This window comes from Odocoileus virginianus, chromosome 8 (assembly GCF_023699985.2).
Source record: "Odocoileus virginianus isolate 20LAN1187 ecotype Illinois chromosome 8, Ovbor_1.2, whole genome shotgun sequence".
Taxonomy (NCBI): domain Eukaryota; kingdom Metazoa; phylum Chordata; class Mammalia; order Artiodactyla; family Cervidae; genus Odocoileus; species Odocoileus virginianus.
The window spans coordinates 71694734-71709349 of record NC_069681.1 but is presented as its reverse complement, the minus strand read 5'-3'; the positions used below and the strand labels follow the sequence as shown (position 1 = coordinate 71709349).

At 41.8% G+C, this 14616-nt stretch overlaps 1 protein-coding gene across 3 annotated transcripts in view; it reads right to left on the bottom strand.

Moving 5' to 3' along the window:
• Positions 1 to 3139: 3139 nt before the first annotated feature.
• SGCG (sarcoglycan gamma) overlaps positions 3140 to 14616 on the bottom strand; it is a 48751-nt gene continuing 37274 nt past the window's right edge. For all 3 annotated transcript variants that reach the window (XM_070471676.1, XM_070471675.1, XM_020890624.2), the window contains exons 6-8: positions 13451 to 13523; positions 5893 to 6016; positions 3140 to 3926 (exon numbers count right to left, since the gene is read on the bottom strand). In XM_070471676.1, the coding sequence (XP_070327777.1) occupies positions 3753 to 3926; positions 5893 to 6016; positions 13451 to 13523 (371 nt within the window). In that variant the 3' untranslated portion in view covers positions 3140 to 3752. The remainder of the gene's footprint in view (positions 3927 to 5892; positions 6017 to 13450; positions 13524 to 14616) is intronic.

The window sequence follows — 14616 nt, the reverse complement described above, 5'->3', positions numbered from 1 at the left end:
CTTTAACAGAAAAATTATAGGTTTGCAGTCCTTTACATGAAGCCCTTGCATCCAAATGTATTTCAGAATTTGGATTTTAGAAAGTTAACACGAGTGCGTATAAACTGGGTTTAATGAGGCTTTTCCATTGGGGGTGGGGGTTGGGCCGCTCCCTTTAATGAAACACAGTGAAACCGTGAACACCTACCCACCCTAAACTATACAGACCTGAGAAACAGCCTCATCTAAACTTAGATCAGGTTTTGCTGTCCAGAATTTATAGCAGATGGATTTGGGAAGTTTTCATTATTTGAAACTTTTAGATTTTGAAGTTCAGGCTAAGGAATTTTGGACCCAAACTATTTTTATTATTACTTTTATTTTGCGCCTTTTACCGTATTTTGCATTTCTTATTAAAAGGAAACGAGACTGCCAACTGGTGTGTGAGCAGCTGCTCTCGGGGAGGGGGTTGGAACAGCCCTTCTGCCCATGGAGGTGGGCTCTGTGTTGGCAGGAGGCCCGAGTGGTCCACAGCCGCCAGGGGGAACAGGTGAAGGCCCGAGAATGATTCTGGGAAGACGTTCACGTAGCGTTTAGTCAAATAAAGAGAAGTAGTTTACAGGTTAGTTTTGGGGACCAGTGGGTGTCTTTCCATCATTGCCAGTTGACATCCTGTGTCCTTCCAGTGTTTTGTCGACCTCAAGGATAAAAGAGTAGAAAATGGCAAGTAGACAAGACTTAGCTAGTCACGTATTGCTCAGGGTTTCACCAGAGTCTGGAGTCAGCGGGAGACATGCAGACACCATGTGGGAAGAGGTCTCCTTCCAGGAGTTGACCGGCTATCGGGGCCACAGTCTGTGGCCCGCGGGACGCCTGCCCACGGGCAGGAGCTGGAGCTTCCTAACTGCGGGTGGAGTTTCCTAAACCCCTGACTTCTAGAGCTTCTCCACTGATCTTGTTTTGCCACATTTGGTCTAAAATGTCATCCGTCCTCCATTGGTTAGGAAGCCGGTCCCAGGCCCATGCTGTCAAGGTGTGGGAGAGCCTGGAGGGACATGGATACCAGAGCCAACGTGAGTTACATTATATTTGAAAAGAAGAACCGCATGTTTAAAATCTCTGCTGCTTTCTCTTGTGTTTGTTAAGGCCCTGGATACAAAGCCCAGGACAAAAACTGAAGCTGCACTGACTGTTCAGCTCAAAATTCACTTTCTGCTCCATGCCCTTCTTACCCTCTTGTTCCACCTGCTTGTTTATGCCCGACCCAAAGTTCACTTGGTTTTTAAACCACAGCCAGTGTGCAGTGGCAGTTATAATACAGAGAAGATTGAAGCCCAGTGAGCTGTGACGTGTTAGTTCGGGGAACGGCAGGGACAAACAGTACAAGCAACCCAGCCTCGCTGGCTTCATGCTGGGGATGGCTCTGCTCTTCAGAAGAGCTCCCACCCTGCTCCCCTGTCCCCCACGAGTGGAGACTGACCTGAGGGGTGCCCGAGGGAGCCCTGAGCCCTGTAGGAGCTGCGGAGCCTGTGAGGGGTTGAGAGGGGAAAGGTTCACGTTTCCTCCACTGGAAGGTCTAAATTTACTATTAAAGCTGACATGTTGATCTTCATTTCTTGACTTGTGTCTGCTTCTCAGTCGGTTTGGAAATTGGAAAAGAAATAAAGACTGTTTTTCAAGGTCCCTAAAATATCAACCAATACTCAGTGATCGTACCCACTTGGCGTGTAGTGCTCTCTGTGTATGTGCCTCGTCGCGGGTGCTCCTAGCATGGCCTTGCCCCTTCAGTGGAGATTTAAACTACACTGTATAATGTACTTAAGAAGGTAGGTTTATGCAGTACATTCTAGAATACAGCCTATCTGAAAGTCTGTCTTTTAACCAAGGAGAAATTCCTCATCACTCTGGAGAAAGGAGCTAGAAACAAAAGTTTGGATTTACATCTTTTATTTAAAATGGTCTATTCCCCGTCCTTTGATTCCTTTTTTTTTTTTTTTGACTTTGCTTTATCATCGACATTTTTTTGGACATGTACACACATTCTATGAGAATCCATCTACATCAACTGGGTTGGGAGACTTTTTTCTGCACAAACATGGTATAAGAGTAAATATGACATAAAAATGACAACACTACTGTGACAACAGGAGCGTCACAGCAAGAAAGCAGACATTAATTTTAAAAATCAGGACTTAACTAAATGGAAAAGGCAAATACTTATTTATATAATCTAAGCCCCCACCCTCCCAATCCCCTGAAACTAGGAGCGTTATATTCAGAGTTGAGTTTGCTCTTAACTGATTAGGACACACTGTATTTTTAAAATTTTAATTTGTATTTTATTTTGTATTAATAATTTCAAATGTTTATAATACCAGTAATTTAAATATTAAGGAACTTTTAGGAGTAGGTTGCATTGTTAAAACCTTGTTAAGACAGCATTAGAAATAGATTTCACTTTTCTCTCAGTTCTGAGACTGTGGAAAATGAAATTGATGTTGTATGTCTAGTCTTAAAATCCTTTAATGGGAAAGTTGCAATGCTGTTGGTCCCACCACGTCTTGTGCCGTGTGGGGATTCTAATGGGACCGATACAGTAAAACACACATCAAAACCAACACCTGGTGTTCGGTGTGATGAAGGCATTCTACCGTGTTAGTAAAGCCACAAAACCAAAGCATTCATGGGTTCAGTATGTGTGTTCACCGTATTCACATGCAGATCACACAGCTGAGGATGGCGCCTGTGAGCAGTGACTCGATGAAGCTCCACCCCACCCCCGGTCCCTCGCCTCTCCTGTGAGGTGGGCACACGGGCTGGGTAGCAGCGAGCCCCCACCAGCTCATGGGGCCATCTTGGTGGATGACAAAACTCCCCTTGACTTTAGTTTCTCCACCTTTCACGTAGGCATCAGCCTGTCTGTGCAGGTATCAGGTAAACAGGTGATGCAGGTGCAATGAGACACAGATCAAAGTTTTCCAAAGTGAAAACTGATGTTGAAATGTAGGGTCCAGTTGAGTTTAATTTTAGTAGATACTGGGTGACCTGTGACTTGACTCATCTGAACCTTTTTTTTTTTTATCACCAGCAACTGGGGGAAAAACAATACTAAACTCAAAAAGAGTTGTGAGGATTAAAGAAAGTAACACACACTGTGAAGTCTATGAAAAATGTAGGTTGATTTTTATTGCTCATGGACTATATAAAGAAACATGATAAGTTGTGTGCAATTTATTCCCATGACCACATTCTGAAATTCAGATCAATCTCAACGTCCCTTCAAAACTTGAAGATTTTCTTCTGAAACTGTACACACTTTGCGTTGAAATGAATACAGCTCCTGCAGGATTGAGCAACACAGTGGAAAACCTCAGAGAACTCTGGGGCACCTGGGCAGGACCCAAACTACTCTCACAGGAGGTCAGAGGTCCCCAGCTGAGCATCGCATTTCCATGCATCCATTCCACACAGCAGCCCAACATCCCATCACAGACCAACACACACAGGACAGGGAAAGTCACAACGGTTCTAATGGCAATGAGCCCATCTGGTGGGATCAACACCTTCTTCTGATCCCTGGACTTCTGTGTCTAAGGTCCACTCCGAGATCACAGTTTCCCGGGAACATTTTCAGTGGTACGTTTGAGCTCCTTTCAAACCCCTACATGCAAACTCGGCTCAACGTTGTTGAGCGGCTCCAGGTGTGAAGGTCGAGGTCTGCACTGCAGAGTCCACCAAGACACAGCAGGTGCTCTGTGGGCGATGCTGATGGTTTAGAGGCAGAGGTGACTGTGCTCGTGGCATGTGGTACCCACGCTGGCCACAGACAGGTAGAGCTTCCCATCTGGACATGCACAGACTTCGTAGAGCCCCGGGGAGCTGCCCACGGGCCCATGGCTCCCCAGAGCCAGCTCGGGCAAACACACAGTTTCTGCATCGAGCATAAGCTGCTTGGGAGAGAGCAAGACAAGACCTGGTCAAAGAGGAGGGAACATGACAAACACAAAACTCGAGTGCTCCAAATGTTCCAAGTTCTTTCTCTGCATAGAAAATGAAGTAGGCACCTGCCTCGGCTGAAGTCACAATCCGATGACCTGATTCTTTCAAAGCCTATTTCTAGTTTCCATCTGGGCAGGGGGGTAAATATTCCTTAGGAACTGGAGGGAAATCTCTTTTTTTTTTTTTCTTTTACTCATTGCACTAGGCCAGCTAGGAAAGTGCATGATGTAACACTCCTTGAAGACCTTTCAGAGTTATCTGGCCAAAATAATACCATTTTTTGATTCCCATTGACCTTGTGTTCCACTTTAACCTTCAGCTTCTCCTCGTATTAGGATAAAGTACAAGCTGCCGAAGTTGACTCATCTTACTCATTTTACCTTGAGAATGCTGAAATTGCTCATGATATTATTTTCCTAGGAGAGGCAATTAAATTCATCGTAATGGCTAACAACCATTTCTCCAGCTTTTAAAATTTTATTTGAAACTCTGTTGCCTTCTATTAGATACAGGAAGCAGGTGACACAAAGACAACTAAAATAAGAGGGAAGCCACTGGACTTTTTGTTCCTAGGGAGATACAGTTGAACCAAGATGCACACAAATGGCTGTTGACTGAGTTTTGAAAATCTCTTGACAGCTCAAAGAAATCAGAGTCATAGCACAGAGCAACCAAGCCTGAGCCCTGGCAGGGTGCTCACTTATCAGAACGAACTAAACAACGTCTGGGAAGTGCCCACATGCTTCCTCGCCAGCAAGGTTGAATCCCGCCTTTGTTTTATGCGGCCCTGGTCCCGTCAGGCCAAGCTCTGAATACACTGGTGTCCTGGGATGCTGACGTCTCTGCAGGAAGCGCAGGGTGACAGTACAAGTGCATGGCAGGCAGGCTTTGCCCTGGGGTCTGGGTCACCGTCAGAGCAGGAAGTCAAATGGGTCTTATGTTTTTTGGAGCAGAACCTATATACATTATTGACTAATGCTCTGCTGCTGCTGCTGCTGTTAGTTACTAAGTTGTGTCCGACTCTTCGTGACCCATGGGCTATAGCCTGCCCGGGCTCCTCTGTCCATGGAATTTCCCAGGCAAGAATACTTGGGTTGACATTCTCTTCTCCAGGGGATCTTGCCAAGCCAGGGACTGAACCTGCCTCTTGTGGTCTCCATCTGCAGCCTCAACCACACCCCTTCTTAATATTAAATTCATATCAGTTCAAAATTATCTTTCTGCATTGATGTCTCTTAGCCCTGTGACATTGTGAAGTAAATACTATTTCCTGTACTTGACAAATGAGGAGAGAGGCCCAGAGAGGCCTGTTAATGTCCCTGATTCAAACAGGTAATTGGCAAATTGATCTCACACTAGAAGGATCAATAAATAGTAGGAAGCCTGTGCCTTGCTGCCCATTCTGAGAGGGGGTCTTATCAGGGATGTTTTATTTCTGGACTGGAAGTTCCAGAGTTTTCTTTATTGCAGTTCTTATTTTTCATATTTGACTTTCACTGAACCAGGACTTGATGTGAGTGAGCACCCTGGGTGGTAAAAAAAAAGAGCTATCACTTCCAGGTAACCCCCAGTGACAGTTCTGCTGAGAGGGTCACTCGGAAGTGGCAGGATGGGCATTCTTTGAGAGTTCTGAATGTCCAGTACTTTTTCAAAGTTGAAAACAACAAGAGACTTGATAGCACAAATGCCAAAGAAAGTAGTCTGGATCCAGCAGAGACTGCTTTTAACCTTTCTTGACTTTTCTTTCAGTGTTAAATTTTTTCCCTCTTTCACATTTTCTGTGACGCCTTTCATGATGTCTCTTTACAAACTGTAATTTGCTGATGCCTTATTGGACGTGAATGTCATCATTACTTAGTGGATGTCAGGCTTGTACAATGGGAGCACCCACCACCCACCGTCCACTGGACTTACCGTCCCATCACTGCTCTGAAGGAGGATGTCCATCTGGGTAAGGGCCTCGATCTTCCCCGCAGGGGCTTGAATGTGAACGCCTTTTGGGGCGTCCATGCTGAGACTCCGTGTCGGAGATTCTAGTCTGAAATGAGGGAAGGAAACCAAGAAAAAATGGCCTAAAAGATAGCCACCCCAGGAATCCCCCAACCAATGGAGAATATACTATATATTTTACTGATTATATTCTTAGAGAACAAAAATCTTAGAGAATATAATCAGTAATATTATAGAGAATATAATCAGTAAGACATAGTATCTTACAAAAGAGATAGAGACATATACAGAATATAATCAGTAAGATATATAGTATATTCACTCATTCTTTTTAAAACTTTTAAAAATTAATTTATTTTAATTGGATGCTAATTCCTTTACAATATTGTGGATTTTGCCATACATTGGGAGCCTGGCATGCTGCAGTTCATGGGGTTGGACCGAACAGCTGCTGTTCAGTCACTAAGTCATGTCCAACTCTTTGCAACCCCATGAACTGTAGCATGCCAGGCTCCTCTATCCTTCACTATCTCCCAGGGTTTGCTCAAATTCATGTCCATTGAGTTGGTGATACCATCCAACCATCTCATCCTCTGTCGTCCCCTTCTCCTCCTGCCCTCAATCTTTCCCAGCATCGGGGTCTTTTCCAGTGAGTCAACTCTTCCCATCAGGTGGCCAAAGTATTGGAGCTTCAGCTCCAGCATCAGTCCTTCCAATGAATATTCAGGGTTGGTTTTCATTGATAAATCCAGAAATAAAGTGCAGTAAAGAAATTAACTTTCCATCAATGAGAATATATGAAATTAGTATCCTCTGAAAACTGATGCAAACGTTAGACCATCCCAGCCCTGTGCAGCAGCTCCAGACAGTGTGGTCAGCATCCACGACATGCCACACCAGAAGAAAGTGCTACTGGTGAATATCTCTGGAAAACTATTTTTTTTAGCCAAAATCCAAACTTCTTTGGGAAAAAGAGAAATTTAAGGGCAACACATTCATCTGTTACAGGTTCACAAAAATTTGGACTTTGTAGTTTGCTTTTTTTTTTTTTTTTCCATTTGGGAAGATTACAGGGCACATGCAGCGATTTCTCCCTGAAAAAATGATTAATTAATGGAGTTTATAGACAAGGTGGAGACTGGCCTCAGCAGGCCTTGTTTCTGTAAGATTCAGCAGCAGCTCCTTGTGATTTAGTCACAGATATAGAACCAGGAATACAGGAGCAGGGGACTTCTCTTATTTGCTTCTGTCTGGAAACGACTGATGGCATTTCCACCAGATGGCCCAACAGGATCACTGGACAGGCTTTTCAGCTGGTCCAACCTGACTCAACCAAAAGGCGAAACGCTGACTTGCTTGGAATGTTTAAAGGTCCACGAGAAGGAGAAAAGGACCCATCCCACTGCAGGGTCAGAGTACGGTGCAGGTGGTAGAAGAAAGAAAGGGTAACATTTAAGAGGCGAGAAGTACCTGTTAATGAATTTGCATCTGAGGTGACTGATCAGCTTAAAAAAAAATTTCTTAATGGACGTATAGTTGATTTATAATGTTGTGTTAATTAATTTTGGCTGCATAGAAAATGACTCAGTTATATATACATATGTATAATCTTTTATATTCTATTCCATTATAGTTTATCACAGGATATTGAGTTCCCTATGCTATACAGTTGTTTATCCTCATTGTTTATCCATCCTATATATAATAATCTGCATCTGCTAACCCCAAACTCCCAATCCTTCCCTCCCCAACCCCCTTGGCAGCCACCAGTCTATTCTTTATGTCCTTGAGTCTGTTTCACAGGACAGTTTCATCTCTCTCATATTTTAGATTCCACATATAAGTGGTATCCTATATTATTTGTCTTTCTCTGTTTGGCTTACTTGACTTAGTATGATAATCTCTAGTTGTATCCATGTTGCTGCAAATGACATTTTGTTCTTTTTTATGACTGAGTGGTACTGATCAACCTTTAAATCAGGTGGATTACTCCCTTTAATTGGCAAGTTTTCTCATCTATCACTATTTGTTATGGAAAATAAAGCTTCCTTTTCTTATGTACCTCTCAGTATGTAAGATCTGACCTGTTATACATGTTAAAATATGACTTTGAGTGTTAGAAGCAGAGATATTTCTGGAATTTATTGGTCAGGTTCTGTTGGGTTTAGGTGTTGGGGGAAACATGCTGGTACCTACATGAGCCTGGTCTGCAGATGGAGGCCCCTTCTGGCCACTGCTAACTGCCTGTGTGTTTCCTGCCTGGACTGATGGAAGACAGCGGAGGGGAAGAAGAAGGGTGTGAGCACCCTGCACCGCTAGGCCCATTTCAGGGACCCTGGTGAAGGTAAGTCCATTGCCAGGGTCATTCTCAAACCACAAGTGACCTCAACAGGACCAATGACTAGCTGTTAACGTTCTTACAATGCAATGCTCCTAGAGGCAGACCTTGTCCCCTCTGCATCATTTCTATCCTTGAAGACAAAACATTTCAATTCAGCACAGGTTTAGACCCATATTACCAAAAAGGCTGAGATGAGAATGCTCTGAGCTACACATTTCCATGAATGCATTCAACATGGTCAGATATCAAAGACCTAATGTTCACATGGAAAAATAAGCAAGAACAGACAGAGAAATGGTGAGAGAGAAAAACTCTGAGAGGGTGTGTGTATGTATGTGTGTATGCATATGTGTGTGTGTGTGTGTGTGTGTGCACGCACACATGTGCTTAGTCCTACCAGATACTGAAATATCTTCTCAAGATCTATGAGATATCTCTGGGCATTTCATACACACTAGGTTGTAGCTTGCAATCTCAGTCTCCATAAAATATTCAAGTTCCAGCCCCTAGTCTCTGTGGAATCCTGATTTCTCCTTGAGTACCCCTGACTTAGCTTCCACTCCACCATAGGCTTCCCAGGTAGTGCCAATGGTGAAGAACCCACCTGCAATGCAGGAGATGTACGAGACCTGGGTTCGATCCCTGGATTGCGAGGATCCCCTGGAGGAGAGCATGGCAACCCACTCCAGTATTCTTGTCTGAAGAATCCCGTGGACAGAGGAGCCTGGTGGGCTATAGTAAATGGGGTTGCAAAGAGTCAGGCATGACTGAGCTACACATGCACTGACAATGAATTTTCTACTTGATTACTGGGACCTGGGAATGAATGGGCTTCCTTGGTTTCTACTTAAGTAATATTTATAAACTCTATTAAGGAAACCAATATTTACAAGTGTTTGAAATGGGAACAGGTACTCATGTCTGTTCATTGTACTGATCTAATGAAGAAACATATGTGTTACTATGTCCTAGGCATGGTTTCTGCCATCACATCCCTACTGGGTTTTAGGGGCTTTGCAGTTTGCCCCACTGTGTCCACATTTACTGATTCCTTAAGTTTCCATTCAAGAGCTTTCTTATCTGTGACTTCATCTCAGATCACCCTAGGAAGAGTTATACTATTTCTCCTACGCCCTCACTATCGTTTTGCACCTTCATCATCGTGATGAATGATGCCGTTGTAACTTGTTTGCACGTTTCTTTCTCCCAACAGACTTTAAACTCACTAAGGTCAGGGACCATGCCTTTTATCACTGTGGAACCAGTGGTATATATATATCTATATATATATATATATATATATAGATATATGTAGATATATAGATATATAGACTCTGGCACATAAACACACTTTATACATTTCTGCTGAATTTTTAAAATTTTTTTAAAAAAAGATTGAATTATATCATGCATGAATGACAAGTAGCTTTAAAATGGTATGTTACAGTTCATACTTCTCTTGAGGATGACCTTGCCCTAAGAAATGTAAATCTAGCTTAAATACAAGTCAATTATATATTTTTCTTAAAGAAAATAACTGTTACCCTTTCATAACTACCATTTGAGCAAATACCAAAATTTAAATTGTGATATTTAAACATATATATTTCAGAGGTTTTTTTTATAAATGATCTTCATGATCTTAAACTAACAACATCCACAAAGTTTTCAAAGTCAGTTAAGATATTCCAGAATTGATCTCCTTTTACTCAGGCCAGGAATAGTAATGCTACTGGACATAGACATAAAAAAGGAAAGACAGGTATAGCAAGAACTCACAGAAGACAATACACCTCTCATGCACTCAGTCAGCAGAGTATGGTGGTAAATCAGGGAGTAAATCACTGAAGGGTTTCCCTGGGTGGTGGAAGTGGGAACAGAGCGTACACTGACTTTGGAGCCAGAGCTAAGCTGAGTCATGAGTTGGCTGCTTTTTTTCCTTTGTGCCTTAGAATGTGCTCCTACCTTGAGTTCAGTGTTCTCTTTTGTAAAATGGGGATTGAGTTGATGCTTTTCAGGTCAAGCTGACGAGGAAACGAAATAAATTATGTGACAGTACAGACACATTTCCTGGCAGTGGCAGGCATTTGAAACCTGTTAGTTCATGTCTTCCATCCAAACCCCATTCCTCAAGCAATTCCTTATAATTTCATTATGTTCTCAATCACTCTGGTTATAACACTTGGGTTATGGAATGCTCCCTTAGTGTCACGTTTTAGAAAGCCAGAGAATACTCTTCTGCCATTTCTTTTTCAGCAAAGGCCTTCTGTAGAATCCAGCAAATTTATTTCCTAATGGGAAAAATGTAAGACGAATTGTTTAATTATGAGGCCTATACTTTTAAAACAGTGACGTTCATTGTGAAGAGTGGTTTGGTAGCTCTACAATTTATATTATTTTTAATAACAAAATTTTTCTCATGGCATTACTTTTTAAAGATATTGAATCATGTTTCTTTCCTACAAAAATAAAGTGTTCTTCTTCCCTAACTATAATAATTCTATAATATTGATCTCATGGTCCTTTATCAAAATCAATGAAACTGTTACAATTTAATTATAGTCACAATCTAATTTTATGCTGCAAATGTTCTCTAAGTGGGTAAGATGAATTGAACTCTCATTTGCTTTAGATTAATGTTTAATTAGACATTAACATTAAGAGAAATGCCAAATTTCCTAACTCTAATTCCATTTGGTATGAATATGTAGTTGGTATAATAATGATAATAAAAATGATTATTTGTATTCCACTTTCAGTTTACAAAACATTTTTAACTTCATAGCTTATTAAATCTTCCCCAGAACACTGTGAGATGTATAATACTACCAATGTTTTATGAGAAAATATAGTCTCTGGCCAAAAAGCTGGAGTTCCTACTGTACATTATTCCCCTATCATACATAATATATTAGAATATGCTAGCTGACCTGAATATTTTTCAAGTTCAAATTCTAAATGTGACTTTAAGTGACACTGTAGACTTGAAGACACTTGCTTTTAAAACTATTGTTTGTTTTTGTTATAAAGTACAAATATACTGTTGGAATAAATAGTTACAGCAGTAAAGGACATTCAGTAGCCAGTGATACAGTGAAATACACACAGGCATACAGAGACTCTGTATAAAGAATAAACACACATGGAGCAAAGCGATTTTATATATTCTGATATTACGTAGCGATATACCAAAGGTTGAGGATATTATGCCAGTTGCAAAAGGACATATACTATATGATTCCACTCAAACAAGGTGCCAAGAATCCTCAGATTCATAGACACAGAGGGCAGGGTGGTGGCGTGCAGGGTCTGGGGAGGGAGACAGGAGTTATTATTTAAGGGGCGTGGAGTTTCAGTTTTTCAAGATGGAAAGAATTCTGGCGATTGGAGGTAGGGGTGGTTGACAGCAGTGAGCCTACCATAGGCTTTGAACTGTACGTTTAAAAGTGGTTAAGAAGGTAAAATTTATGTGTTTTTTACCATAGTTGAAAAAAGATATATCAAAGGTTTCCAATTTCTTTGCATATATGGATTCATCACATTCTCAGTTTTGTAATGCTCTTGTCTACTCACAGTGCACATATTTTAAAAAATGTAATATAAACTGAAATTTCTGAGAATGCCTTTTGGACATTTTAAGCCCACATAGGACACAATTCTCTTTTCACTAAAAGGTGCAATTATTTTACCTCAGCTGATGATTTTCAGGGAAAAATGATGGGTTGGTGAGCTGAAGCGTGAGGACAAGGAGACCTCCATGGGTGTCCAAGGTAAGGAGGGGCACCCCAGTCAGGTGGGACAATGTGTGTGGGAGTGTGGAGCTTGGAGCTGGCAGCTGCTCAGTCTCAGGACGAGTGAGGAGGGAGGCGCCCAGGATGCCAGTCTAGGGAGCCCCACGGAGACTAGGTCACAGGCCAAGTGCCCCGAGAGCATTCTGAACTTTCCTGTGGCTGACATGGAATCAACGAAGCATTTTTACCCTGCTACATTTACACCCCTACTTTAATAGCAACGCTATTCACAGTAACCAGAAACTGTGGAAACAACCTCCAATGTTCATCCACAGGTGAATGGATAAAGAAGATGTAGTATATTTACACATACTCACACACACACACACACAATGGAATATTATTCAGTTACACAAAAGAGTGAAATAATGCCGGATGCAGCTATATGAATGGATCTAGAGACTATCCTACTCTCTAGTACATATTCTAGTCAGACAAAGACAAGTGCCATAGGATATCACTTATGTGTGTTGTGGGCTCAGTCACGCCCGAGTTATTGCAACCCTTTGGACTGTAGACCACCAGGCTCCTCTGTCCATGGGATTTTTCAAGCAATAGTCTAGGATATTGGAGTGGGTTGCCATGTCATCCTCCAAAGGATCTTCCCCACCCAGGGATCAAACCCGCGTCTCCCGTGTCTCCTGCATTTCAAGCCGATTCTTTACCTGCTGAGCCATCAATGATGCCACTTGTATGTGTAATCTAAAATATGACACAATGAACTCATCTACAAAACAGAAACAGACCCACAGACATAGGGAACAGACCTGTGGTTGTCAAGGGGAAGAGTGATGATGGAGGGAGAGAAGGATTGGGAGTTTGGGGTTAACAGATGCAAACTGCTACAGATGGATAAACAATAAGGTCTTACTGTAGAGCACAGGGAACTGTATTCAATATCCTGTGGTAAACCATAATAGAAAATAAAAAGCAAAACTTTTAAGTATGTAAAGTATAAATATGTTCCAAACTATACATTTAAAAATGGTTACAATGATTAAATTTTATGTGTATTTTTACCACAATAAAAAAAAAAAGCTAGGAAAAAATAAATAAAATAGTGGCATTTAGCCACGTCCCTGAGGTTTCCTGGAGGAGGAAATAGTCCACCAGAACAGTGCAGGCTGCCCTGGGGCTGGGGCAGGGCTGGTCACAAGGCCTGCGTCTCAGAGATGGGAGGACGGGACATGCACAAGGATGTTCACCCTTCCTCTGGATTCTGTCAGAAATGACCTGTCATGGGTGGAAGGTCATCAGAATAAGGACAACTTAAGGAATAAAGAACCACCTGGTAGTATCTGCTGAAGTGTTACTCCAGCACATAACCAGTTTGTTTGAAGTGTTACTCCAGCACATAACCAGTTTGTTCACATCTGAACAAAACTCTTACCTCAGATCCTGGAGTGGGTCAGGTCTTACGAGGGGTGTCTCCACCGAATGTTCAAAAAGAGCCCCTTCAGGCCCTAAACACAAACCAAAGGTGCATCTTTCTTACAAAAGTAAACAATGGTCAACAAATCAAGCCTTTATACTGCATATTATGGCATACATAGGTTTTGATTGTTGACTTCGTATAGACGCTTGAGTTGTGGGACAAAATAGGCATAACTGCTTTCCTACTTTTCCAAGAACACCATGATTTTACTAGGCTCTTATAAACAAAATATGATTTTTAAAGAAGTTGCATATACCCAGGTTTATTTTAACTTTTTATTTTGTATTGGGCTATAGCCAATGAACAATGTTGTGGTAGTTTCATGTGGATTTACATATGCATGTATCCATTCTCCTCCAAACTCCCCTCCCATCCAGATAACATTGAACAGAGTTCCCTGGGCTATACAGTAGGTCCTTGTTGGTTATCCATTTTAAATATAGCAGTGTGTACATGTTCATCTCAAACTCTGTAACTATCCTTTTCCCCCATCCTTCTCCTCCCCCCAGCAACCATAATTCATCCCATAAGTCTGTGAGTCTCTTTCTGTTTTGTAAGTAAGTTCATTTGTATCATTTCTGTTTAGATTACACATATAAGGGATGTCATATGATATATCTTCTTCTCTGTCTGACTTACTTTACTCAATATAACACTCTTTAGGTCCATCCATGTTGCTGCAAACAGCATTATTTCATTCTTTTCAATGGCTGAGTTATATTCCATTGTATATGCATACCTCATCTTTATCCATTCCTCTGTTGATGGACACTTAGGTTGCTTCCATATCGTGGCTATTGTAAACAGTGCTGCAGTGAACACTGGGGTGTATGTATCTCTCCTACTCAGGCTTATTTTAAAACCAGAAAGCAGCTGTTGTTTAGTCGCTAAATTCTGTCCGATTCTTTTGTGACTCCATGGACTGTAGTCAGCCAGGCTCCTCTGTCCAAGGGATTTCCCAGGCAAGAATACTAGAGTGGGTTGCCATTTCCTTCTCCAGGGGATTTTCCTAACTCAGGGATGGAACCCAAGTCTCCTGCACTGGCAGGCTTGTTCTTTACCACGGAGACACCTGGGAAGTCCCCTAGTTAATAATACCGTATGGTATATTTGAAAGTTGC